The sequence below is a fragment of the Carettochelys insculpta genome, chromosome 7, assembly GCF_033958435.1.
Source record: "Carettochelys insculpta isolate YL-2023 chromosome 7, ASM3395843v1, whole genome shotgun sequence".
NCBI lineage: Eukaryota > Metazoa > Chordata > Testudines > Carettochelyidae > Carettochelys > Carettochelys insculpta.
Genome location: NC_134143.1, coordinates 26,199,767 through 26,225,946, shown reverse-complemented (window position 1 = coordinate 26,225,946; position 26,180 = coordinate 26,199,767). Strand labels below are relative to the sequence as shown.

The 26,180-nt window shown below is 44.7% G+C and overlaps 1 protein-coding gene across 18 annotated transcripts in view; it reads right to left on the bottom strand.

The window, feature by feature from the left end:
• The window catches only part of CABCOCO1 (ciliary associated calcium binding coiled-coil 1), a 393,177-nt gene that overhangs the window by 61,265 nt on the left and 305,732 nt on the right, over nt 1-26,180 (bottom strand). For 10 of the 18 annotated variants that reach the window (XR_012646277.1, XR_012646279.1, XR_012646278.1 and 7 more), the window contains exons 6-7: nt 8,390-8,512; nt 7,484-7,624 (exon numbers count right to left, since the gene is read on the bottom strand). The exons of 5 other annotated variants lie outside the window; for them this stretch is intronic. Coding sequence is in view for 9 of the 13 variants with exons in the window: in XM_075000159.1 (XP_074856260.1) it covers nt 7,484-7,624; nt 8,390-8,512 (264 nt within the window). In the remaining 4 variants the exon portion in view is untranslated. Of the gene's footprint in view, nt 1-7,483; nt 7,625-8,389; nt 8,584-22,744; nt 23,143-26,180 lie in introns of those variants that run through there. 3 more of the 18 variants (XR_012646281.1, XM_075000172.1, XM_075000170.1) reach the window with 3 other exon arrangements.

Sequence of the window (26,180 nt, the reverse complement as noted above, 5' to 3'; positions counted from 1 at the left end):
ATTCCTGGTAAAGCGGACAATAGCTTACCACGTCCACAACGAAACGGTCTGGATAAATGATGGCTTGTGCAATGCACGATTTGAATCCCATCCTTAAGAAGCCTTAAGTGGTCTTGCAAAAAGAAAGTTTCACTGACAGTACAGACAGAGACCCATTCATTCCATTGGTAAGCACTTTGTGTGAATTGTATCTAAATACTGACCTTCGCTTTCCAGCAGGTATCGCTAGTGTGGAAGACAGGGCGAGGAAGCACAAAAGGTCCAAACAAGATCTTATCCTGCAGCACATGGAGCGGGCTCAAGCAGAAACCACTAACAACAACAGTAGGGTGTCCATATCTCCCTATCCCAAATACAGGACACGGAGATATGTGGGGGGGGGACACGGCTCCTCCCAGCTCCACCAAGCACCAGGGAGCCAGGAAAGAGGCAGCAGCTGCTGGTGCTCCCAGGGAGTCCCAGGGGAAAGACACTTACCTGTTCTGTAACTGGTGTTCTTCGAGATGTGTTGCCCATGTCCATTCCAAGTTGGGTGTGCGTTGATGCATGCCCAGTTGCCAGAAGCTTTTTGCCTTAGCCGGTAGCCATAGGGTCAGTGTGGTGCCCCCTGGAGTGCCACCGATATGGCAACCAATATATATATGCACCACCCGACTCCCTCCCCGCTCAGTTCCTTCTTGCTGGCTACTCTGACAGTGGGGAAGGCAGGAGGGTTTTGGAATGGACGAGAGCAACACATCTCAAAGAACACCAGTTAAAGAACAGGTAACTGTCTTTTCTTCTTCGAGCGATTGCTCATGTGCATTCCAAATTGGGTGGATACTAGCCGATGCCTACCAGATGGGGTCAGAGTCCCAGACAGAATGTAGCATGGCCCTTTCTACTGAAGTGTCATCTCTAGCATGCTGCGTCAATGCGTAATGGGCCATGAATGTGTGTACGGAAGACCAGGTGACTGCCGTCCAGTTATCCTGGATAGGGACTCTAGCCAGCTAGGCATCCCCTGGCACTGAAGCGCCGAGTGGGGTTAAAGTCCTGCCTCAGCTCACTGATAACTAATGAAAAACTATTTGTGATTGAAAGGCAATTATGTAAACTATTTACAACTATTTACACTAATTACTCACTAATTTACAAGTGATGGCTACTAGCTGACTATGAAGAAGAGAGAGAGCTCCAGCCACTGACAGCACAGTGAGAAGGAACTGAGCAGGGAGGGGGCTGGGTGGTGTATATACTGGTCACCATATTGACGCCACTCCAGGGGGTGCTGCACTGAACCTATGGCTACTACCTAGGGCAAAAAGCTTACAGCAACTGGGCATGTGCTGGCGCACACCCAACTTGGAATGAACATGAGCAATCACTTTCAGAAGAAGCAGCAGCCACCGGCGATCCCCAGGAGCCCAGGGAAAGTGACAGCCACCAGCCCTGTCCTGGAGTCCTGGGGAAGCCACAGCTGCCAACACTCCCTGGCTACGTCTACATGTGAAGCCTACTTCGAAGTATCTTATTTCGATGTAGCGACATCGAAATAGACTATTTCGATGAATAACGTCTACACGTCCTCCAGGGCTGGCAACGTCGATGTTCAACTTCGACGTTGCGCAGCACCACATCGAAATAGGCGCAGCGAGGGAACGTCTACACGCCAAAGTAGCACACATCAAAATAAGGGTGCCAGGCACAGCTGCCGACAACTGGTTGCAGATCCTGTGCCTGCAGCATGGATCCCCAGCTGCGGCAGCAGCAGCCAGAAGCCCTGGGCTAAGGGCTGCTGCACACGATGACCATAGAGCCCCGCAGGGGCTGGAGAGAGAGCGTCTCTCAACCCCTCAGCTGATGGCCGCCATGGCGGACCCTGCAATTTCGATGTTGCGGGACGCGCAATGACTACACGGTCCCTACTTCGACGTTGAACGCTATTCCTATCCCCTCATGGGGTTAGCGGCTTCGACGTCTCGCCACCTAACATAGATGTTAACTTCGAAATAGCGCCCGACACGTGTAGCCACTATTTCGAAGTTAGTGCCGCTAACCCCATGTGTAGACATGGCTCCTGTGAGCCCCAGGGGAGCCACAGTGGCCAGCCCTGTTCTGGAATCCTGGGGAAGCTGCAGCCCCCAGCGCTCCCTGGGAGCCCTGGGAAAGAGGCAGTCCCCAGCACTCCCCGAGCCCTGGGGAAGCCGCAGCCACTGGCCCTCCCCCAGAGCCCTGGGGAAGTGGCTGGGATGCAGCAGCTGCCCGCGCTCCCCCTGCTTCCCTAAGGTTCAGGGAAGTAACTCCCGCCAGCAGCTGCACCTGCACAGCTGGTGTTGGAAAAGGTCAGCAGTGGGAGGGCCCAAATGTGGGACTATGGGTCCCTTTTTAAAAATAAGTAGGGGCGCCTTTTTGGCATCCCAAATACAGGACTGTCCCACCTAATATGGGACAGATGGTCACCTTAGGCTAAAGGGACACAGCAAAGTGGCAGCAGACTACAGCACAGTGGCGGCAGAGTATGCTTGAGTTCCAGAGAAAGCAAATGGCGCACCTGAGAGAGGATGTGACAAAGCTCATAGTGGCAGTGAGTGACCAAACTAAAGTCTGCGCTCCATGCTAGAACTGCAGAGGGACTCCCAATGCAGCATGCAGGCTGCACTCACTGCTGCCAAGAGTCTCCTGAATAGAGGTCGCCCTCCCCTTCGTTGTGGTCCCTAAACATGGACTGGGAGATCAAGGACAGCCTACTGCTCTGGCCTCAAGAGCCAATGAAAAAGATTATTCCACTACATTTGACAATGCTTCTTTTCCCTGCTGCTTAACTCTCTCCTTCCTCAAAATAAACTTATTCTTTGACCACAGCGTGATTTTTTGGTATATAGGAGTGGTGGGGAGCACAAAGCATTGCGAGGACCCAGGCTGGGGTGGAGAGGCCCAACAGCACAGCTGCCCACCTCAACACCAAGGTCCACAGAGGACTCTCGGCAGAAGGGCACAGGCGGGGTGGAGAGGGCCAATAGCACAGCTGCCTGCCACTATGTCAAGGCCACAGAGGACTCAAAGGAGAAGACTGTGGGCAGGGGTGGAGGGGGCCAATAGCACAGCTGCTCCACTTTTTTTTTTTTTTTTTTTAAAAAGAACCCTCCATTTACATCCATTCTTCTTCCTGAAACTTAACCCCCTCCCACCAAGTAAAAGCATTCTTTCTGTGAAAGCCATGGTCTGATTTATTGGTTCACATTTTATGGGGAGCACAAATCATTTGGGGGAGTGGAGGGTGGTATTACAACAGAGAAATATAGCGTTATCATGTGCCTGGCAGATCATTCATGAAGCTACGTTTTAAAGCCTCCCTGATTGTTGCTGTCTCCACAATTGTTGAAGAATGGCTTGTAGACAGCTGTGAGTAAGCCCTGCTCATGGCCTCAGCCTCAGAATTCCAGGCATTCATGAAATTCTCCCTCCTGGATTCACAAATATTATGCAAAATACAGCACATTGTAATCACATTGCGGATATTAATTTCAGAATGGTCCAAATGGGTCAACAGGCATTTGAACCTTGCTTCTAAATGGCCAAAGAAGCATTTCACCACCATTCTGCACTTGCTGAGTCTGACACTGAAGTTATCCTGGCTGCGGTCCAGGGTTCCTGTGTAGGATTTCATGAGGCAAGGGGAGCAGAGGGTAAGCAGGGCCACCCACTATTCCAATAGGCATCTCCATGTCGCCAATCTTGATTTTCTGGTCTGGGAAAAAAGTCCCATCCAGGAGTTTTCTGTACAGAGCAGAATTTCTGAAGATCCGCATGTCGTGAATCTTTCCTGGCCATCCCACGCTGATGTCAGTGAAATGACCTTTGTGATCTACCAACACCTGCAACATCATTGAGAAGTTCCCTTTTCTGTTTAGATACTCAGAGGCCAGGTGATCCAAGGTCAGGATGGAGATGTGCGTGCCATCTATTGCCCCACTGCAGTTAGGAAAACCCAAACGCAGCAAAGCCATCCACTATGACATGTACATCTCCCAGGGTCACAGTGTTCCTCAGGAGATGCTGACAGAGTGCCCTGGCTACCGGAACCACCCTGGCCCCTGTTGTAGATCTGCCCATCCTGAACTGATTTACCACTGATTGGTAATTGTTGGGCATTGCAAACTTCCACAGAGTGATTGCCACTGGCTTCTGAACTGTTAAAGCTAGCCTAATTCTTGTGCTGTTGCACTTCAGAGCTGGGGTAGGGGAGGGCAGCAAATCACAAAGTTCCATAAAAGTGGACTTCCACATGCAAAAGTTCTGCACCCACGGCTGGTTGTCCCAGGACTCCAAAAAGATGTGGTTCCACAACTCTGTGCTAGTCTCATGAGTCCAAAACTGCCACTTCACTGTCAGCAATGCATGCAAGGCAGCCAGCATTTGAGAGTTCTTGGACTGCAGTTGAGTGACTTCCTCTTCAAAATCTTCATCATCATCCTCAACCATCATCTCCCTTTGTAGTCATAAGAAAAAGTGCATGACAGTCCAGGAAGCTGCCGTAACAGGGTGTGCAATGACGTGAAGCATTCAAGGATCTGTGCTTGTGTTAGTGCTGTGCCAGAGAAAATGGCAAGATCTCCTGTTCATTTTTGCACGGTTAGTGGGTGCTCTGAATTCTGGGACAGTGCTTTGCATCTGGGATAGTGACATCAAACACCCACAAGCAACTGCGGCAATTTTTTCTTCTGCCCAACTCATTGGTACAAAACAGGGCTAAGACACTGTGGGATAGGTACTCACAATGCTTTGCTCATGCAGTCAAATGTGGATAAGGCAATGGGACTCGGTAACTCAACATGGAGAAATGGTGGGTTGAATTTCCAGAAGGTATGAGAAAACTTAAATTTGAATTCGTAAGAACGAGATTAAAAAATCAAATTTATTAAAAATCAAATTTATCTCACAGTGTAGACGTAGCCAAGGTCCTTCCAACTATTTCAAGTGTTCTATGAAGGTTTGGAAAGGAAAAATTTATTTTACTGGCTCTACACAAAATGATCCCAGATTCAGGGCCAAATTCTGTGTTAGCTTTGTATTAAGTTCAATAGATAGATGTAATTTATACCAGTAGACAAACTGGTCCTTAAAAATCAAGTGCTAACTTCCATCCAAGAAAGTCTTTAGTAGGCTATCTTTCAGTTAAACTTGAGGCCTTTATCTTTAAAATCCCTGTTATTGCCATATTTCTTATCTTTAAAATCCCTATTATTGGTATATTCCAATGCACCAAGTAGTGATGGGCAAATCTTGAAAAATTTAAAAGTTCTGAGAAGTTAAGAGAAAGCACCAAAAAAGTGGAATTCTTATTTGAGCTTCACTCAGACCTTATGTACTTTGTTCACTATGCTTGGACCACTGTCAAGTACAAATGAATAAGTCCATATCCCATTTACTCATGTCTTTTAGGTAATACTTAATCACTTTTGAAGAACTGAATCTCCAAGGTACCTGTCACCCACAACCTAGCTACCCTTCCATTAGCATTCTTACATCCTTCTTTGATAAATCTCTAATGAAAATCAGCTGTGGCGTTTCCCTACTTCAATCCACTATCTTTACTCTCACACCTATTTTGAGCCACCTCTGTGATCTGACATTTAATAATATTTGCCTGATGTAACACTATTGACTCATCTACACTAGCCCCTCCTTTGAAGGAGGCATGTAAACGAGCCCAGTTGGTGAATAGCAAAGAGGTGCTGCACTGCATAAGCGGCATCTCATTAGCGTAATTCTTGCTGCTCAAAACTTTGAAGTTGCTACCTTCGAAGTGGTGGCAAGCAGTGTAGTCATGGGCACTTTGGAGTACCTCTGGAACATCGACGTTCCCTTACTCCCAAAACATTTTAGGAGTAAGGGAAGTTTGGAATTGTGCAAGTATTTCAAAGTGTCCTCGGCTACACTGCTTGCCAGGGGTTCAAAGTTAGCAAATTCAAAGTTTGCGCAGCAAGAATTATGCTAATGAGGTGCTGCATATGCAGCATAGCACCTCATTGCTATTCACCGATTGGGCTAATTTACATGCCCCCTTCGAAGGAGGGGGCTAGTGTAGATGAACCGTATGAGTGTAAAGTCACAGTTCAATGTCTAAGAACATAGTAGAAAGATTTTGATCATGGATCAGGCAGAATCTGATGATAAAATCAACTATGGGGCCGGGTCAAAAAGAGGAATCAGTTGCAGAAGAGTTTGTGGAGGATGGTTAGTACAATAAAGAAGATATTATTCTTCTGGTACATAACTAAAGCTTGATAAGTGTAAAAATGTATTTCTCACTTGATCCTGCAATCCGTTTTCAAGCAAAACTCTCAGTGAGTTCACTGGGAGTTTTGCCAAGGTAAAATCTCTGAGGCCAAGAGAAAAACGTATATTTAAATTCTTTAAAAAGAAGCAGGTTCTATTTGCATGTATAAGAAAGCCACAATTCAGGCCCAGACCTTTTCATCAATTTCTAATGACAAGTTGAATGGGCACACAGAGTCAAACCTTAAGGCATGGCACTGTGTGTCAATTTACCAACAGATATTTCCCATTATGCATAATCCATATAACTACAATTTCTCAATATCAAATTATTTTCAGAGGAAGTGGTATCATTAGTAATGAACAGATTTTCATTCCATTATATTACATCAAATGTGAGTAAATGTGGCCCATGTAAGACTTCTGACAGCATGTTCTCTCTTCAACTAATACAGTGTGATAGGTACACTGAAGACAATAATGGATACTGAACAAGATTTTGGTTAATTCTATTCAGCATTTTCAAGATGTTTGGTGGATCAGGCTGCCATGTGAGACGGTTCAATAATCTATAGTCCAGCTCTTTTATGATTTAATAACTTCAGCTATGTAATTATATTATAGAATAGGCTTACATGCTGTGACCTACATAATAATTGAGGGTGTGTATGTGCAAGTTTCAAAAGCTGCATGTTTGAGCATATCTATTATGGCATGTATTCTTTCCCACCTACAGCACTGAAAAGAAATTTTTCCACTGAGATCCAAGAGAGCAGGATCTAGCCCATACTTTATAAACAACACAGCAATTGTGAAGATGTGTTTTGTTACTGAACCTATTTTTGGCTCTTATTACATGTGAAATGACTTATCTGCAATTTATGTACACCTGTTAAACCATATTCCTACAGCAGATGAATATATTGTTTGCCAGTTTTTAGTCATTAGTTAACTAATTAACTACAAAAACACTGAGGAGACTTTTGGCACATGAAAGACTAATAGATTTATTTAAGCATAAGATTTCATAGGTAAAAACCACTTTGTCAGATGCACCTGATGAAGTGGTTTTTTATCCATGAAAATTTATGCCCAAATAAGTTTGCTAGTCTTTAAGATGCAAGAGGACTTCTAGCTGTTTCTGCAGATACAGGCAAACACAGCTTCCCCTGAGAGTAATTAGCCACAGTTCAAATTAGTGAACATATTTCTAAAACAGTACCTGAAGACTGCCAATAATTTCATTAGTGATCTGACCCAATACTGACTTAACATCTTCAATGGTGAACCCAGCCATAGGATCTACATCCAAGGATTCTGTTTCTGGTTGGAGCCCATCTGGATGACATTCTTGCTTAATTTCCTAATAAATTAAAAGTAAATGTTACTGGAAAGGTTTCAGTTTGAACATTCCACTATTATAGGCAATATCTAAATGTTGCCAGCCCAAAGGCACAGCAGCAATGTGCTATGATGGCATATGAAAGATTCTAATTTGGGAGAGATCATCTGAGTTTTTCCATTGACCATTGCAGAGAAGGCACATGGCTTGGGCATTGTGATTGTTTTCTGTGGAATGGTGGGAGATGCTTAATACATGACATACATACTCCTTTGCTGACAAATTAATGCAGCTTAATTCTGAAAACTGAATGCCTGCTATGATTTAGTATGGTGGATCTCAACCAAGAGTACGTGTACACCTGGGGGTACTTAGAGCTTCCAGAGGGTACATTAACTCTCTGTTTCTCAACCTTTTTATGAACAGAGAAATTGAACTGATTTTATGTTTTACATTCTTTTATTTATCCTTTTTGCACATTTATAAGTATGACAGCAAGTTTATTGCATATAGGCAATTTCTTCCAAACAACCAGTTACAATTAAGTTGTTTAAACAAATGTGTTGCAATGGTAGAAAAAATTGTGTGTGAATATTGTAGGTACTCGGGGTACTTATACTTTTGTTTTGAAAGGAGGGTACTGTATAAAAAAAGGTTGAGAAACACTCATTTAGTAGAATAAGATGGACAGAGGAATCAAACTGGTGACTTTCACTATCATCTTATCGGAAAACGTAGAAGGGGGTGTTTAGCTCAACCTACAACAGATGAAAAATGAACCCTTACCTCAGTTTCCACCTCTGATTCGAGGGGTACTGCAATAAACGATGAATAAATTTCATAAGATATAGCTTCTTCTAGTGGAGCAGGGAAAAGGGCATCCATTGGCTTGACAAGTTCAATCACATTCTGTGTGGATTTAAAAACCGAAGCCCTCTTTATAATAAAGGATTTAATTCTGGCTCACAGCTTTATGAAGACTGAACAGAAACAAAAAACTTGGATGACAAAATACACAGCAACTTTAGGTTACCATCCAACTACTTCCAGGAGGTCCTCCTTAAAATGGAACAATTCACCTGGAAAATGCTGATGACTTCCTCAGGTTCACAGCACTGCAGTTCTATACTCACCTGTGTAATGAAGTTTGGACATGAAAGTGCTGGGGGTATTTTAAAGGTTATTATAAAATAAAACATTTCCACTCCTGTATCTTAGAGTCAAGGGTCCCAGTTCATCACTGCATTATTTTATTAATTCCAAGGGACTTATACTGGGGTAAAATACAGTGCCAAATAAGACCCCAAGATTATATGATGTAGATATTTTAAGAATATTACTGTACTGTGATACTGTTTATAAGTGGTCATCTAACTATTGCTTCTAAATCAAAGAATAAGAGAAACCAGTATAAACAATAAAAACTAAATTAGTTTTTAAAATCAACTGAATGTATTTTTGAAACATAAATGAGGGTTTCAGCTTTTTCGTTGTTCATTTGTTTGGGTTTTTTAAGACAACCTTTTTACCTTACAGTTTCCCTTTAAACAGAGTCATACAAAGGCCAGGAGGGATCACAAGATTATAACCTCATGTATATACCACAGGCTACTGACACCATCCAGCACCTGTCGCTTTAAACCCAACAACCAAAATGAGACCAAAGTAAGAGATTCATAGGAGACTAAACTATTATGTGGTACAGGTACATAATAAGAGGAACCAAATTGCACCAGTGCTTGAGACCCCTGTAACAGCAGGCAAATGACTGAGATACACCCAGATAATCCTGGTAAATGACCCCTACCCACACATTGCTCAGAAAGGCAAAAACATCTGAAGGTTGCTGCCAATCTGATCTGGGGGAAAATTCCTTCCTGATTCCAGAGACTCTTTCTTCCTTTTCTGTTCAGAGTCTTATAACCACCCTTGAATTGTCACATTTTATAACTAATTTACAATAAAACTAGTTTCTTTTATAAGCCAAACAGTTACAAAATCCGAATGATTTTAAAAAGTGCCCAAGATTGCAAGGTAGACTATGAATTACTTTGTTTAGTAATAACAGGTTTATGAACAGTGAAAGGGCCATTATGAATTGTACTTTCTTATATGTTTCATTCTTAATAAGTTCAGTGGAAAACTAGAATAAATGAATTGTGGTGAAAGCCCAGAGCCAAAAACTGTACTTTAAATGAATACTTCTATTTCAATAATTTCCTTTAAAGAGTATAATTAAGTCTTTTTGCTTCCTTAGAACAAAACTTCATGTTTAACAGCAGCAGTGGCTCTGTAGTAAAATCTATTTAAAAACACAAAAGGAGATGGGTCAGCATTATACTCCTGTTTATAAACAGTTATAAATTCCTTTTACTTTTTGAAGTCCATGAATAGATTTAAGACAAATCACTCATGCTGATCTGTATTAAAATATTTGTCCTGCTTATTTAAAAAAAATCAAGATTTTTAATTTTCACAGTTATTTACTCATGATAAAGTTGTGTTGCTCCAATTATCCTCTTAAATCAATGTAATTGTTGAATTGAGAGAAATATTTTGATAGGAAGAAAAATGGATAAAATATTATGGGCAAACGATTATGCAATCTGCTTGTGCTAATATATTGTTGTACTTGCCATAAAAATAATGAAGCATAGAATCACAGGAATGGAAGACACCTCAGCAGGTCATCAAGACTGACCCCTTGTTACAAGCAGGACCAATCACAACTAAATTGTTCCAGCCAGAGCATTGTCAAACCAGGGATTATAGACCTTGAGGGACGAAGATTCTACCACATTCCTAGGTAACACGTTCCAGTGCTTCACTACCTTCCTAGGAAAATAATCTTTCCTAATATCCAACCTAGACACCCACCCCACTCCACTGCAGCTTGAGACCATTGCTCCTTGCTCTGTCATCTGTCACCATTGAACTGGCCTCTCCCCATCCTCTTTGGACCCTCCCTTCAGGGAGTTGAAGGCTGCTATCAAATTCCTCTTCACTCTTCTCATCTGTAAACTAAATAAAGAAAGGTTACTCACCGTAGTAACGGTGGTTCTTCGAGATGTGTCCCCGTGGGTGCTCCACATTAGGTGTCGGGCTCGCCCGGTGCCGCAGATCGGATCTTCCAAGCAGTTTCTGCCGGACCGCGCATGCGCCAGTGCGCGCCGCTCCCTTGCGCGCTTCTGGCCACATGCGCGATCCGGTCCCCGCCAGTTCCTTGACCAACCGCCTCAGATGCTCCTGCAAAACACTAAACAGATCCGAAGCGGGGAGGATGGGCGGGTAGTGGAGCACCCACAGGGACACATCTCGAAGAACCACCGTTACTACGGTGAGTAACCTGTCTTTCTTCTTCGAGTGTCCCCGTGGGTGCTCCACATTAGGTGACTACCCAGCAGTAACCCAAGATAGGAGGTGGGTAATCGGATTATGTGCAGCTTGTCCCTGAGAGGACCGCTGTCAAGAGACGGGTATCCTCTTGGAATACCCTGTGAAGGGCGTAATGTTTGGCGAAGGTGTCATAGGATGACCAGGTCGCCGCTCTGCAAATGTCTTTTAGCGCAACGCCCTTGAAAAAGGCTGTTGATGCCGTCACCGCCCTAGTGGAATGAGCCCTGGGCGTGGCCAGTAAAGGAGTCTTTTTGAGTTCGTAGCACATTTTTATGCAAGATACGATGTGCTTCGAGATTCTCTGCGAAGAGACATTCTCCTTTGGATTTGGGAGCGAGAGAGACTAGGAGTCTATCTGTTTTCCGGAAGGACTTGGTCCTGTCTATATAGAAGGCTAGCGCCCTCCTCACGTCCAGGAGGTGTAGGCGCGCCTCTTTGTTAGAGTTATGAGGCTTTGGATAAAACGAGGGTAAAACGATAGTTTCGTTAATATGAAACTCAGAAGAAACTTTAGGAACAAAGGCTGGATGCAGCCGTATGGTTACCGCCTCCTTGGAAAAAACAGCGCAGGGTGGCGTTGCCATAACTGCCGCAAGCTCGCTCACCCTGCGAGCTGACGTGATTGCAAGAAGAAAGGTCGTCTTTATCGTAAGGAGGCGGAGGGAAACCGTGGCCAAAGGCTCGAACGGTAGTCCCGTTTTTGCATTAAGCACCAGGTCCAAGTTCCACGAAGGTGGGAGCGGTTTCCGAGGGGGGTATAGGTTTACCAACCCTTTGAGGAACCTGGTAACCATGGGATGGGCGAACACTGTGTGCCCTTCCTCTTCGTGTCTGAACACCGAAATGGCGGCAAAGTGGACCTTTAACGAGGATAGTGAGAGTCCTCCTCTCTTGAGGTCCAGTAAATACTCTAATATCACAGGTATAGGCACCGAAAGGGGGGCTAGCTGTTTGGTAGAACACCATGCCGTGAAGCGAGTCCATTTCTGCTTGTAGGTCTTCCTGGTGGAAGTCCTCCTGCTACTTTCTAGGACTTGCTGCACTTCCTCCGTACATGTGCTCTCTAGGGAGCTGAGCCATGGATTAACCACGCTTGTAGTCGCAGGCCTTGGGGGTGCGGATGCACTATGGACCCCTGGGCTTGCGTGAGCAGATCTGGCGCCACCGGAAGGGGCATCGGTGGCCGGTCCGACATGCGCAGGAGTAGGGGGAACCATTGCTGTCGATCCCACGTTGGGACTATCAGGATCATTCAGGCTCCTTCCCTCCTGGCTTTCTGCAACACTTTGTGGATGAGCACTGTGGGAGGGAAAGCGTAAAGCAGGGGGCCCCTCCAGGAGATCGCGAATGCGTCCCCCAGGGACCCCCGTCCCAGTCCTGCCCTGGAGCAGAATCGTGGGCACTTCTTGTTGTGTTGAGTAGCAAACAGGTCTATCTGGGGAAAAACCCCATGCGTGAAAAATCGGTCGCAGCAGATCAGGACGGATCTGCCACTCGTGCATGAGTGCGAAACGCCTGCTCAGCTGGTCTGCCTTCACATTGTGAGCGCCTGGTAAGTACGAGGCTTTCAAGGTTATATTGCTGGCGATGCAGCAGTTCCACAACCGGACTGCTTCCGCACATAAGGCACGGGACCGAGCTCCTCCTTGCCGATTTATATAAAACATGGTAGAGGTATTGTCTGTACTGATCCCGACTACTTTGCCTTGTATATGGTCTCGAAAGTGTCTGCAGGCATTGAACACTGCTCTGAGCTCCAGTATATTTATGTGCAGTGACTGCTCCGTGGAGGACCACAGCCCTTGCGTCACCTCTTCGCCCATGTGTGCTCCCCACCCTATGAGGGAGACATCTGTAGTAAGAAAAACCGATATGTGTGGTTGGTGGAAGGGTACCCCTGTTAGCAGGTTCTTGGGGTTTACCCACCATTGCAGGGATCTGCGCACCTCTGTTGTGGGCGACGCCACCCTGTGAATGGTGTGTGCTGCTGGTTTGTATATGCTCACCAGCCAGTGCTGCATGCTGCGCATGTGTAACCTGGCATTCTGTACTACGAACGTCGCTGCTGCCATGTGGCCCAGCAGCGGTAAGCACGTCAGAACCGGCACCGTAGGGCTGAAGGTGATGACTTGCACAAGGGAGCCGATGGCCCGAAAGCAAGTCTCTGGTAGATACACTCTCGCTGTAATAGAATTTATGCGTGTCCCTATGAACTCTATGTCCTGTGTGGGGTCTATCTTTGATTTTGTCAGATTGATAACCAGGCCGAGCGAAGAGAACGTGCCTGCTGTGACGCGTATCATGCGTAGTACCTCCTCCTTCGAGGCCCCTTTGAGTAGGCAGTCCTCCAGATACGGGAATATAAATACCCCCTGTCTGTGCAGGTAGGCTGACACCACTGCCAAGGTCTTGGTGAAGACTCTGGGGGCCGAGGAGAGGCCAAACGGTAGGACCTTGTATTGAAAATGTTCTTTGCCTACCATGAAACCGGAGGAATCGTCGGTGAGCCGGATGGATAGTTATGTGAAAATACGCGTCTGGTAAGTCGAGGGCTGCGAACCAATCTCCATCGTCCAGTGCCGTAAGGATGGAGGCGATTGTGATCATCCGAAAGCGTTGCTTGCGCAGGTACCGGTTGAGGCCTCGAAGATCTAAGATGGGCCTCCAGCCTCCTGTCTTTTTCTCCGTGAGGAAGTACCTCGAGTAGAACCCTTTCCCTTGCAGTTGCTCCGGCACTCTTTCCACTGCCCCTATGAGCATGAGATGGTCTACCTCCTGCTTGAGCCTCGCTACGTGGGAGGCCTCCTGGAGGTGGGGCCTGGGTGGAGGTCGTGGTGGTGGGAGCGACTGGAAGGAGATGGCGTACCCCGTGGCTATGATCTCCAGCGCCCATTTGTCTGTGGTGATCCTTTGCCACTGGTTATAGAACGGTCGGAGGCGATGGTGGAATAACCGCTTCGGATGACCTTGTGCGATGGTAGTGATGGCGCAGCCCTGGATCTGTGTGTCAAACTTGTGGCCTTTGGCCCTGCCCCGAGGACGCACGGCTCTGTTGGGAACGTCGCCTGGGAGTTCTGTACTGCTGGTGCTGTTGATGTCGCCCTTGCTCGTAACCCCTGTGGTACTGGGGACGCTGTTGCTGGTACTGGTACCGTCTTTGTTGAGGGTAGTACTTTTTCTTTCTGTATGGAGGGGTGTAAATCCCCAGGGTCCTAAGTGTGGCTCTTGAATCTTTACTGGAATGAAGGACCGAGTCAGTTGATTCAGCAAAGAGCTTTTGCGAGTCGAAGGGAAGATCGACTATCTTTGTCTGCAGGTCCCTCGGTATACCCGAAGTCTGGAGCCAGGACTCCCTTCGCATCACCACTGCCATAGCTGTGGAGCGTGCTGCTGTGTCCACAACCTCCAGGGCGATCTGAACTCCCATCCTCGAGGCCGCGTAGCCTTCTTGCACGATGGCCTTGAGCACCGGTTTCTTGCCCTCTGGAAGCGAGTCCATGAGGGAGGTTAACCTAGTGTGGTTGTTGAAATTATGGTTCGCTAGATGCGCTGCGTAATTTGCCATTCGCAACAGTAGAGTGCAGGAGGAGTAGACGTTTCTGCCGAACAGCTCTAGCTTCTTGGCATCTTTGTCTGTTCCCCCGTCTTGAATTGCGATGTCTTTGATCTTTGTTGCGATGACTCCACCACCAAGGAATTTGGTTGTGGGTGGCTGAACAGGAACTCCATCCCCTTCGCCGGCACGAAGTATTTTTTTTTTTTTGTTTTTTAATCCGCTCTCTTGTGGACAGGCGGAATAGTCGCAGGGGTCTGCCATATCATAGTGGCGGACTCCAAGATTGCGTCATCAAGCGGTTTTGCTATTTTGGAGGAGGCCAGAGGTCTTAGATTTTTGAGGAGCTTATGGTGTTTCTCTTGCACCTTTGCTGTCTGGGTGCCTTGCATGAAGGCCACCCTCTTAAAACAGCTCTTGGAACTGTTTGAGATCGTCCGGAGCATGGACGTCCCGCGGAGCCGTAGCCTCATCCGGGGAGGAGAGCGAGGAACCACTAGGGTACGCCTCTCTGGACCCTTCCGGTTCCTGTTGGTGATGGTACATCCGCTCGCTGGAAGATTGCAAGAGAAAAATCTCGGGGTTCCATAACCAGTTCCCCCTGAGATACTTGAGTCTCTGTCCCCGTTCGTGACTGCCCTCAGGGATACGGGACCGTCTGTGGGGATCTTTCCCTGGTAGACTGCCGGTGGTCTCTATGCCCCGCATGATAGGGGCGACCATGGCAGCATGGGCACTGCTCTTGGGAAGGTGACCTAGACCACTCCCTTGGTGCGTACCCTCTGCGTCTGGGGGAGTGAAATCGTCGAGAGACCTGGGACACTGGAGAGAGCGATTTGTGATAGTACTCCAGCGGCTCAAACCCCAGGAAGGGTGAAGGTGGTCCCAGCCAGGGCGAGGCTGGTTGTAAAAATGGAGACAGGGGCTCCAGGTATGCTAGGGGGGACCCCTGCCTCCTAGTTGGAGTCTGCAGCATGAGCGGAGGGCTGAGGGAAAGCAACTCTGCAGCCCTGTCTGGAAAGGGGCTGCGGTGCCTTGTTTTGTGTGCAGCCTTCCCCCTCCCTTGAGGGGGTAGCTCCGCCCCCTGACGTGTAGGGGATCTTGGCCCCATCCGCACCGTGCTTGGCATGCTTATGGGCGGTGCCGCACGGGCTGTGTCCTCCGGTGCCTGCAGGCTGCGCGCCTGCGCGCTCTGCACCACCGGTTCCCCAGGATCGGTGCCGCTGCTTGCGGTGCCGCCGGTACCGGTGCTTGTTTAGCCACCGCCCTGCCTGCGGTGCGGGGCGGCTGTTTGATTATCGGAGGCTGAGCCGCCTCCACGTGGCTCTCCGTGCCGCTGCCGATCAGCTGTTGCTGCAGCTGGGGGCTGTGCGCTCCTCCCATCCCGCTCGGTGTTGCTGCCGGCAGGGATCGGACTGGGGAGACTTTCCTCCGTTTTTGTGCTGATGGGGTGAGGGAGGCGGCTTTCCTTTTATGGGCCCTGGAGGGTCCCTCCTGCTGTGGCCGCTCCGGCACGTCTGGCTGGAGGGCCTTGTCGAAGAGCAGCATTTCAAGCCGCATCTTCCTGTCCTTCCTTGCTCTGGCTGTTAATTTTGCACAGAAGGAGCATTTCTGCGTGACATGGGACTCCCCCAGGCACCTTATGCAGTGACTGTGCCCATCAGACGCTGGCATTGCCTCTCGGCAAGACTCACATTCCTTGAATCCTGAATAGGACATTGTTGGTGAGTCTTTCAGTTGTTAATGGGGTACTTAGCACCTTCTCTGTGCTGTTTTCCCCCTCTCCGATAGCCGGCCGCGGCAGGAGGGCTAATGGCCCTAGGCTCCTGGCCTCCGGTGCTCCGCTTGTTACTAGGACTGGACTGAATGCTGTCCCGCTTGTTGTTTCTTTTTTTTTTTTTTTTTTTTGAAAATAACAACTGGCTAACTTAACAGTAGCCTAAGAACTTGAAAACTTTAAAGAAAAACAGTTAAAACCATTGAATACGCTAACTTGGCCGTAGCCTAGTTGGATTCCGTCTGCAGCCGACGGCGGTTAAGAGGAACTGGCGGGGACCGGATCGCGCACGTGGCCAGGAGCGCGCAAGGGAGCGGCGCGCACCGGCGCATGCGCGGTCCGGCAGAAACTGCTTGGAAGATCCGATCTGCGGCGCCGGGCGAGCCCAACACCTAATGTGGAGCACCCACGGGGACACTCGAAGAAGAAGCCCAAATCCCTTGGCATCTCCTCTTATAAGGGTCATGTGCTACAGCCCCCTAATAATTTTTGTTGCCCTCCACTAGACTCTTCTCAATGCGTCCACTTCCTTTCTGTAATTGGGTCAGTGGGCCAGAATTGGATGCAATACTCCAGATGTGGCCTCACCAGTACTGAATAAAGGCAATCAGGTGAGTTAGGCACGACTTGTCCCGGGTGAATCCATACTGACTATTCCTGATCACCTTCATCTCTTCAAGTGCTTCAGAATGAATTCCTTGAAGATCCCTTCCATGATTCTTCCAGGGTTTTAGGTGAAGCTGACTGGTCTGTAGCTCCCCGGATTATTATTCTTCCTTTTTTTTAAAGATGGGGACTCTATTTGCCTGTTTTCCAATCATCCAGGACCAACTCCAACTGCAATGAGTTTTCAAAGATAATGGCCAATGGCTCTGCAATCACATCAACCAACTCCTTCAGCTCAGCACTCTCTAATGTGCTAGATCCAGCCCCATGGATTTGTGTACTTCCAGCTTTTTAGAATAGTTAACCTGTTCCTTCTCTGCTGAGGACTACCCATCTCCTCCATATACTGTGTTGCCAAAGGCAGGCTGGGAGTTGACCTTGTGTGTGAAGTCAGAGGCAAAAATAGAATTGAGTACTTCAGCTTCATCTGACACTAGGTAACCTCCCTTATTCACTAAGAGTCACACATCTTCCTTGACCACCTCCTTTTGCTAATATTCCTATAGAAACCTTTCTTGTTCTCTTTCACATCACTTGCTAGCTCCAATTCCAATTGCACTTTGGCTTTCCTGATTACATCTCTGCACGCTTGAGCAATATATTTATACCATTCTATTTTAAGTTTCCACTTCTTGTAAGCTTCTTTTCTGTGTTTAAGCTCACCAAAGATTACACTCTTAAGCCAAGCTGGTCACCTGCCATATTTGCTATTCTGGAATAACACATCCACCCTACAGGGAAGCCCCAAAATAAGAAAAGCTTATTCCAAAATAGTGTCCACATACTATAGAGCCTATTTCAGATTAGAGTCCCTGGAAACACTCTTCTGCTATGTCTACGCTGCAGCGTTATTTTGGAACGGGCTATTCCAGGATAGCTTTATTCAAAATATCCCCTATTCTCTTTCTATACAGCCCTTGTTCCAAAATATCTATTTCAGAATAAGTGCTATTCCTTGTACAATGAGGATTACAGAATTCAAAATAAGCCATCTGCTATTTTGAAATTATTTCAAAATAGCAGTTTTGTTGTGTAGATGCTCACAAAGTTACTTTGGAATAGCAGCCATTATTCTGAAATAACTTTGCTGTATAGACACACCCAAAGTCTCCTTTTCTGAAGTCCAGAGCCTGTATTTTGCTGCTCTGATTTCTTCCTTTGGTCAGGATCCTGAACTTGACCATCTCATGATCACTGCTGCCAAAGTTGTCACCCAAACCTACTTCATCTATCAATTCCTCCCTGTTTGTCAGCAGCAGGTTGCACTGAGCTTGGCCCCTGACTGGGTCCTTCAGTTGCCCCCAACTTTCTCCAAAGCCTCCATGGATTGTCTGTGTACTGCTTTATAGGTCTCCCACAGATGTCAGGGCGATTGAAATCTCCAGTGAGAACCAAGGCCTGTGATCTGGAAGCATCTCTTTGTTGCCTGAAGAAAGTCTCATCTACCTCATCCACCTAATTTGGTGGTCTACAGCAAACACCCACCACCAATGTTCTTACTGTTTTTTTTTCTCCAGAATAAATGGGCAGAATAAGTTTTAGGCACGTGTAGATGTACACCATCAACAGAAACACGTGCTGCCCACTTTGGGTGGCTGTGATCTCTCTCTCTCTATTAATCTGCTGGTGGCACCTGTATCTCTTTTTGGCGGATGCCCAAATGCTTAGCTTCCAGATAACACTGCTCACCAGAACATCATCCATGCTCCAACCTCTAAACTCAACCCAAAGATGCTCAAGCAGGCTTTTCTCCTGTTTTTTACTGGAGCTCTGAGCAATCATTCTTTGAATGTGCCAGGACTTTTAGTTCTCACTGCCCACTATAGTCCTGTGGAGAAAAGGAACTGTAAACCATCTTTAAAGTGTCTAATAAGGATTCCTCCTTAACAGAGGAATATTGGGCTGGGTCCTCCAGTGCAGAGGGTATGTCATGGCCAGTTGGGGGCAAGAGGAGATGTAACAGACAGAGTAAGTGGAATCTCCAGGTGATGCAATACTTCCTGGGGAACCACATCAACCTTGTTAAGTTACAGCTGCTCTATCTTGCACCAGTTTAGTGAAGTGGATCCTCCTTCAGATGCACCAGCTGTGAGGTTGGTACAGTTGAGGATTGCACTTACTGTTTCAATATTATTCTGAATATATAGCTGTATACAATTACTTCTGATTTAATTCTTTTCTAGTGGAGGTGTGCATAAAACTGGACATTTATATTTTTGTATTTTATTGAGAACTACCAGCTTGCTTTTTCAGAAACCTGGGCATAGCACAGACAATAAAATAGTATAAAGAAATATTTCTAAACAGAACAGCAGCAGAACTGGTAAGAAGATTTCATAAATGAGTTGTACACATGTGGTGGTTGTAAAATTAACTGCATGGGTTATGCATATAGAATAACATCTCCCCCAGATGTCATCTGTTACTTAAATTGGTGTTGCTTATGTTACCATTACAATACATTTTATACACACTACATCATATTTAAGATTATATTACATAATATAAACACTGGCTGATGGCATAACTTATAATTGTGTATGTAAAGAGTTTTTAATATTCTATATGAACAAGGAGAAGTCCTGTGGCACCTTATAGACTAAAAGATTTTTTGAAGCATAAACTTTCATGTGCAAAGACCCACTACGTCTGATGCACTAGAGTGGAGATTCTACACTTCACTCCAATGCATCAGACAAAGTGGGTCTTTGCCCATGAAAGCTGATGCTCCAAAAAATCTGTTAGTCTATAAGGTGCCACAGGATTTCTCATTGTTTTTGCAGATATAGACTAAAAGGGCTACCCCTCTGATACTTAACATTCTATATATGACTGTTTGATGCATCTTAAGAGTCATGGCACAGAATGTTCAACTTCAAAATCTTATGGATATTAAAATCAACTATATACTTACGTAATAATTCAAGTTTTTGGAAAACTCTGCTGTATTTACATATGTAATATGAAGTGAACCAAACTACTCAATGAATAAATATCAAAGTTTGAAAATCAGCAAAAGCTAAGATCATGGTTTGGATTTACTTATATATGTGCAGAAAATCAGAATCTACATTTAATGCTTGTTCATTTCTTCTTAGGTGAGAAATGTAATATTTTGTCCCAAAGCTGTATTTGCTTCAAAATTTTCATAGCCTAAAGAAATTAAACTATTTTCCCCATCTAACAGGCCATCTACAGGACCATACTCTCCTCCACATGCTTAAAACTCTACTTCTTTGTAGTAAATCTTACCGAAAAGGGAAAAGTGTACATTTTATAAAGGATGGAAAGTATTTACTAACTTCTGCCATGTGGACATGAGCCAGTTCAGTGACATACAGCAAACTCTTTCATATTCGGCAATCTATTATCCAAATAACCAGCATTTTAGGCATAAGTAAATTTAAGTTACATTTTCCATATGTACAATATTGTGAAAGTAAATACAAATAAATACAGGAAATACAGTATGGCTGCTTCTACGCTTCCAGAAGGGCATGGAAATGAGCAGCCTTTAAGATGCTACTGAGGCATGGATGTAAATTTCCCGCACCTCATTACCATATGGCCATGTGATTTGGAGTCCAGAAGAAGCTCTTCTGGACTCCAAAATAGCCATGTAATTGTGCAGCCCACAGGGATCCCCCAGAAGGAAACCCTCCTTCCAGAAGCCCTGTCTTCTTCAAAATTTTGAACTATGAACCTTAATTTTATCACTAATGAATGTGGCCCCAACTAGGTATTTTAAATAATGTGTTGCTATAATTAAATTCCCCACACAGGATATTCCCTCCCCCATGAAACTGTAAATCAGTCAGTGACATCTGACTTCAAGGACATCGGTGTCATCTGAAATGTTGTAATTTATATTAATGAACATCAATATTAATTTTAAATGAAAAGAATTTGCTGCAGCCATCATGTTTACATGTGGGATATTATTTATCAGTTGTGCTCCTCCTTTCCTATATTTTGCCCATAAATTATTGTAAGGAAACAAAGAGTCATAAATATTTTCCCTCCAAGTTTAATCTTCTAAATATCCTTTCACCATTTCAGTATCTAAATGAGGCACTCGCCTGTTAGCTAACAGGCAGGATTTTTTGCTTCTCCAGCAATGGCTGCCAATTTAAATGCTTCGGAATGTGAAAAGGGTGAGTCTACAGGAAGCAAACAAATCCTTCGTTTCTAGAGGCCCCTGTGTGGAAAACACCTCTTAATATCACATTCAGGGACTGCCACAGTTTCAGGGCCCAAAGCAAAGGGATAATGCCTCCCTTTTACTGGATTGCAACATAGTTTCTTTGTTTTTAACCTGACGTTCAATTAATAGTGACAATTTTGAAATCTAAATACATTACAGGCATCATGGAGGGGACAATGAAAATATCACCAGTGTGCTTCCACACGGACAGCAATAATGCAGTACTGAATCACCTTGGAATAATAGCTGTCAATTCATTCTGTGTTCGCAGTACCACTTCCATGGAGTCATGGGATTACATGAGAATCTCAGCTTTCATTTAAAAAATAAAGTTAGTGTCTAGCTCTGGTGGTGGCTGAGAAAAGATTGCAAACATAAATCGTCGGAGCTCAAAAACAGGAAGGCAAATAAAAGAAACTCAACATTTATTATTTTTAAGTCAATATCTTGATTTCTTGAGTTAATATCTTGATTTTCAAGTGCCTGGAGCAGGCAACCCTGTCATAAACCTCTTTAAATTCATGTATAGCATTGTAGGAATTTGAAGTTTTTAATACCAGAAAGCATTGCTCCTGTGTGTTTGAATCCTGCAGTCCACTTAAAATACCTCACCCTTCTCACTGGTACAAGTTCTGTCAGCAAACAAAGTACAGAAGCTGGCTCCAATATAGATTGCAGGATTTTGTCAATACAGGCACACTTGCTTCCTGAGGATGAAGACTTAGAGCAGGTATGACTGACACAACTTTTACAAACTTGCAGGCTAGCCCTAACATTCCTAGCTTGAAATCAGATTTGTTCGTTATATACAGACATACAGAAATCAGAAATAAAAATCCAGGGACATTTGGACCCCAAGGCTATGGGTACCCTGCAGCCCTACTTCAAAAAAAAGATTATTTTGAAACAGCTATTTGAAAAATCTTATTTTGAAATAACACAACCATACACAAAATGCATTTCAAAATAGCATTTGCAGGTCCATAGTGATATTTCAAAATAGTGCCAATGGAGCCCATTATGGCTTCTTTCAAAATAGCATTATTACATGTCTCAATAGAACCTACGTCAAAATAGCAATTTCAAAATCGGCATTATTCCTCTCACTTTGGCCATGTCTACACTTGCCCTGCCCTTCCAGAATGAGCATGGTAATGAGTAGAGCAGAAGATGCTAATGAAGCACAGATTAAAACATCTCATGCCTCATTAGCATATCCCTGCAAGTTTTTGCTTCCAGAAGATCCCCTTCCAGAAGCAAAGCTGCAGTGTAGACGGGGCTCTTTCCGAAGTGAGATCTCATGAGGATATGCTAATGAGGCATAAGATATTTTAATCCATGCCTCATTTGCACCTTCTGCTCTGGTCATTACTATGCCTCTTCTGGAAAGGGGGACAAGTGTAGAAGCAGCTTTTGAGGCTTACCAGTTTCGGAATAATGCACCCGCTATTTTGAAATTATTTTGAAACAGTGTGGGTGTAGTCTAGGCACCAACTCAGTAATTTTGAAAGAACTGCTGTTATTTTGGAATAACTAGCTAGTGTAGTCAGTAGCCTAAGTGTCCATTTTAGTCATTCAACCACTGTAGAAATTCGACATTTTATCAGCTTTATGACACAATCTTGAAGAGATTATATTTGTACTCAGCATGTGTAGCTACATGTAAGTGATGGAAAACAACCTTTCAGAAGAAGTGATTGTTGCCTATAAAGGTGAGCAGCAAAGCAAGCAGTTGGAAAGGTAATAAAGACCTGTCAGAGACAGAGGACAAAGATACGCTACTGAAGATGGCATTTGGAAAAGCAGAAGTTACAGACAAAAATCAAGGCAGAATTAATCAACGCCTTCAGACAGTTTGGTCCAACTGCATGTAGTTCTTAGGGAGAATCACTGACTGTCACATCTGCAGAGTCCTGGAGCCCATTAAGATGGGAGAAGTTTAGCTGCAGAAAAGAAAATAGGAAGATAAAGGTTGTGCTCACTGCTAGTTGGCAAAACAGAAGCTGGAAAGGAAACACTGGGGTTTGTATGGGCTTTCTCTGAATTGAAGAAAGCACCCGGCAAACTACCAAGTTGACTACTGGTGCCTCTGCTGAGATCCTATGAGGTACTGGATCTTGTTTGGATAGCAAGTTCCATGGCAAAAGTGCAAATACTCTTCAGTATAGTGGAAGATTTCAAGGTAAAGGCTGTATTCCAACAGGGATCAGCACTTAGTTTATTACTACTCATAAGTGTGATGGATTTCATAAATAGGCAAATTCAAAGAGAAGGTGTCACAAAGTTGATCTATGCAAACAATATTGCACTAATTGCTAACACTGAAGGAGATTTAATCCAGTGATCGATGCCTAAAAGAGGAAACACTTTGTGTCTCAAAATGAGTAAAGAAAAGTCTGAAATCCTTTGAGTGACTCACACGGAACCAAAATGGATGAGTATCATTGAGGACCTGTTCCTAAATCAGGCTTCTGAGTTTAAGTACCCTAGGGAGTGGATAAGAGCAAATGGAGAAACCCCGCCAGAGAACTGTAAGCAAGATCCCTGAGTGTTCAGGAAGTCTGACGCAAGATAAGTGAAAGATTTATAATATATGGATGCTCAGATTACTGAAGGGACTATGGCAGGGCCAGCTTTTCCATATGGATCAAGGACAGTGGTGACCAAAGACAGTTCAAAAGACTTGAAAGATGTCTAAGGGCAGTGAGAGACATGATACTGCCAGAGCCCATGCAGAACGATACCAGTAAGAGTGAGGTGAAACTCTGCAGTATTAGAGAGAAGCTGCCAGAGAGGAGGCTGAAATTGTATGTGCAAGTATGAAGGATCGGTGAAGGAAATCCTATTAGGGAGGCTTTTGAGACTAGAGCTTGTGAATGGAGAACAAGAGGAAAGCCAAGAAATGGTGGATAGATCATGTCAGGTAGAGCTGAGTGGCTTTCGAGTGAGCACTGGCCTGTGAAGCTTGGAAAAGACTGATTCAATGAGCTGACACTATCTAGTGAGACAAAAGGGAAGTACGAAGGAGAATGTGTGGCTACTGATTAAAATCTTGTGGCATGATACTGCTGTTGGGCTGTTGCTTCTCATTGCCACCCATATGTCCTGTTCTTGGAACTGTTAGACTGGTAAGAGACAGCGAACAAAAATGTTAAGCTATAAGTAGCCAACTACCTTTGAGTACATCTTACAAGTTAGTCAATGAGGTAAGACGAGGGATTTACATCTTTAGTGAAGATTCCTTTCAAGTCTATTTTTTTGCATGAAAAGATGGCAAACAGCATGGGTACCTGCTGAGTTTAGCTGAACAATGGCCTACAATGTTTTGAATACTTAGGTGTAAAAATGTGCCTGCATTACATTTGTCTCTTGTTGGCAGGTGTTAGAACCCTGCAGGGAGTTGCAGTTAATTACTCTTGGTTCATGGGACAGTTTTCGCTTGTAAAACTTCACCTGAATATAAGGAAGATGTTAGTTGCTCTCTTACCAGAGCTAATACGCTACAAGGGTGAGGGAAAGACTATGAGAGGTACAGGCTGGAGTTCATGTAATGTTAACTTGAACTGCCTATCTGCTAATATAACCGAACAGTAAAAAGGAGACTTTCTGATTCTATTATCAGTTTGTAGCTAATAGCTATTTCCTGAAGCTGCACAAAGATTCCACCAGCTCACCTAGTCTGTGAAATGTCAAGCCCTTGCCTGTTGATACAAGTTTCTTAGAGGAGTACCTGTGTTAGTCTGTAGCTTCACAAATAGCAAGCAGTCCTCTAGCACCTTAAAGAGTAACAAATTTATTAGGTCATCAGCTTTTGAGGGTCATAGAATCAGAGTACTAGAACTGGAAGGAACCACAAGATGCCATCAAGTCCTGTCCCCTGCCCTCATGGCAGGACCAAGCACCATCTATATAATCCGTTAGACATTAATCCAACCTGTTCTTAAATATCTCCAATCATGGAGATTCTACAATCACCCTGGGCAATTTATTCCAGTACTTAACCACCCTGAAAGTTAGGAAATTTTTCCTAATGTCCAGCCTAAACCTCTCTTGCTGCAATTTAAGCCCATTGATTCTTGTCCTATCACCAAAAGCTAAAGGAGAATAATTTTTCTCCCTTCTCCTTGCAACACCGTTTTTGGTACTTAAAAGCGGATATTATGTCCCCTCTCAGCTTTTACTTTTCCCAACTAAACATACCCAGTTATTTTAATTTTCTCTCCTAGGTCATATTTTCTAGACCTTTTATCATTTTAGTTGCTCTTCTCTGGAACTTCTCCAATACCTCCCCTTCTTTCCTGAAATGTGGTGCCCAGAACTGGACACAGTACTTCAACTGAGGCCTGATCACTGTAGAGTAGAACAGAAGGATGACTTCTCGTGTTTTGCTCACAACACTCCTGCTACTGCATTCCAGAATCATGTCTCCTTTTTCTGCAATGCTGTCATATTCTTGATTCATACTCAGCTTGTGGTCTACTATGACCCCTAGAACGCTTTCTGCAGTATGCCATCCTAAGGAGTCACACCCCATTTTGTATGTATGAAACTGACTCTTTCTCCCTAACTGGAATGCTTGCATTTGTCCTTATTGAACTTCATTCTATTTTACTCAGACCACTTCTCCAGTTTGGCCAGATCATTTTGAATTCTGACCCTATGCTCCAAAGCTTGCAAATCCTCTCAGCTTGGAATCATCTGCAAACTTGCTTAAGTGTACTCTCTACGCTGTTATATAAATAATTGATGAAGATATTTAACAGATCTGGCCTCAAAACTAACTGATCCCTGTGGAACCCCACGTTATTCCCTTCCACCAAGGTTTCATTTCGCTAGTTTATGAAGGAAGGTCATGCAATGCTGTATTAAATGCTTTACTAAAGTCTAAGTATACCATGTCCACCACTTTCTCCTTTCCACAAGTCTTGTTTTCCTACCAAATAAAGCTATCAGGTTGGTTTGACATGATTTGTTTTTGACA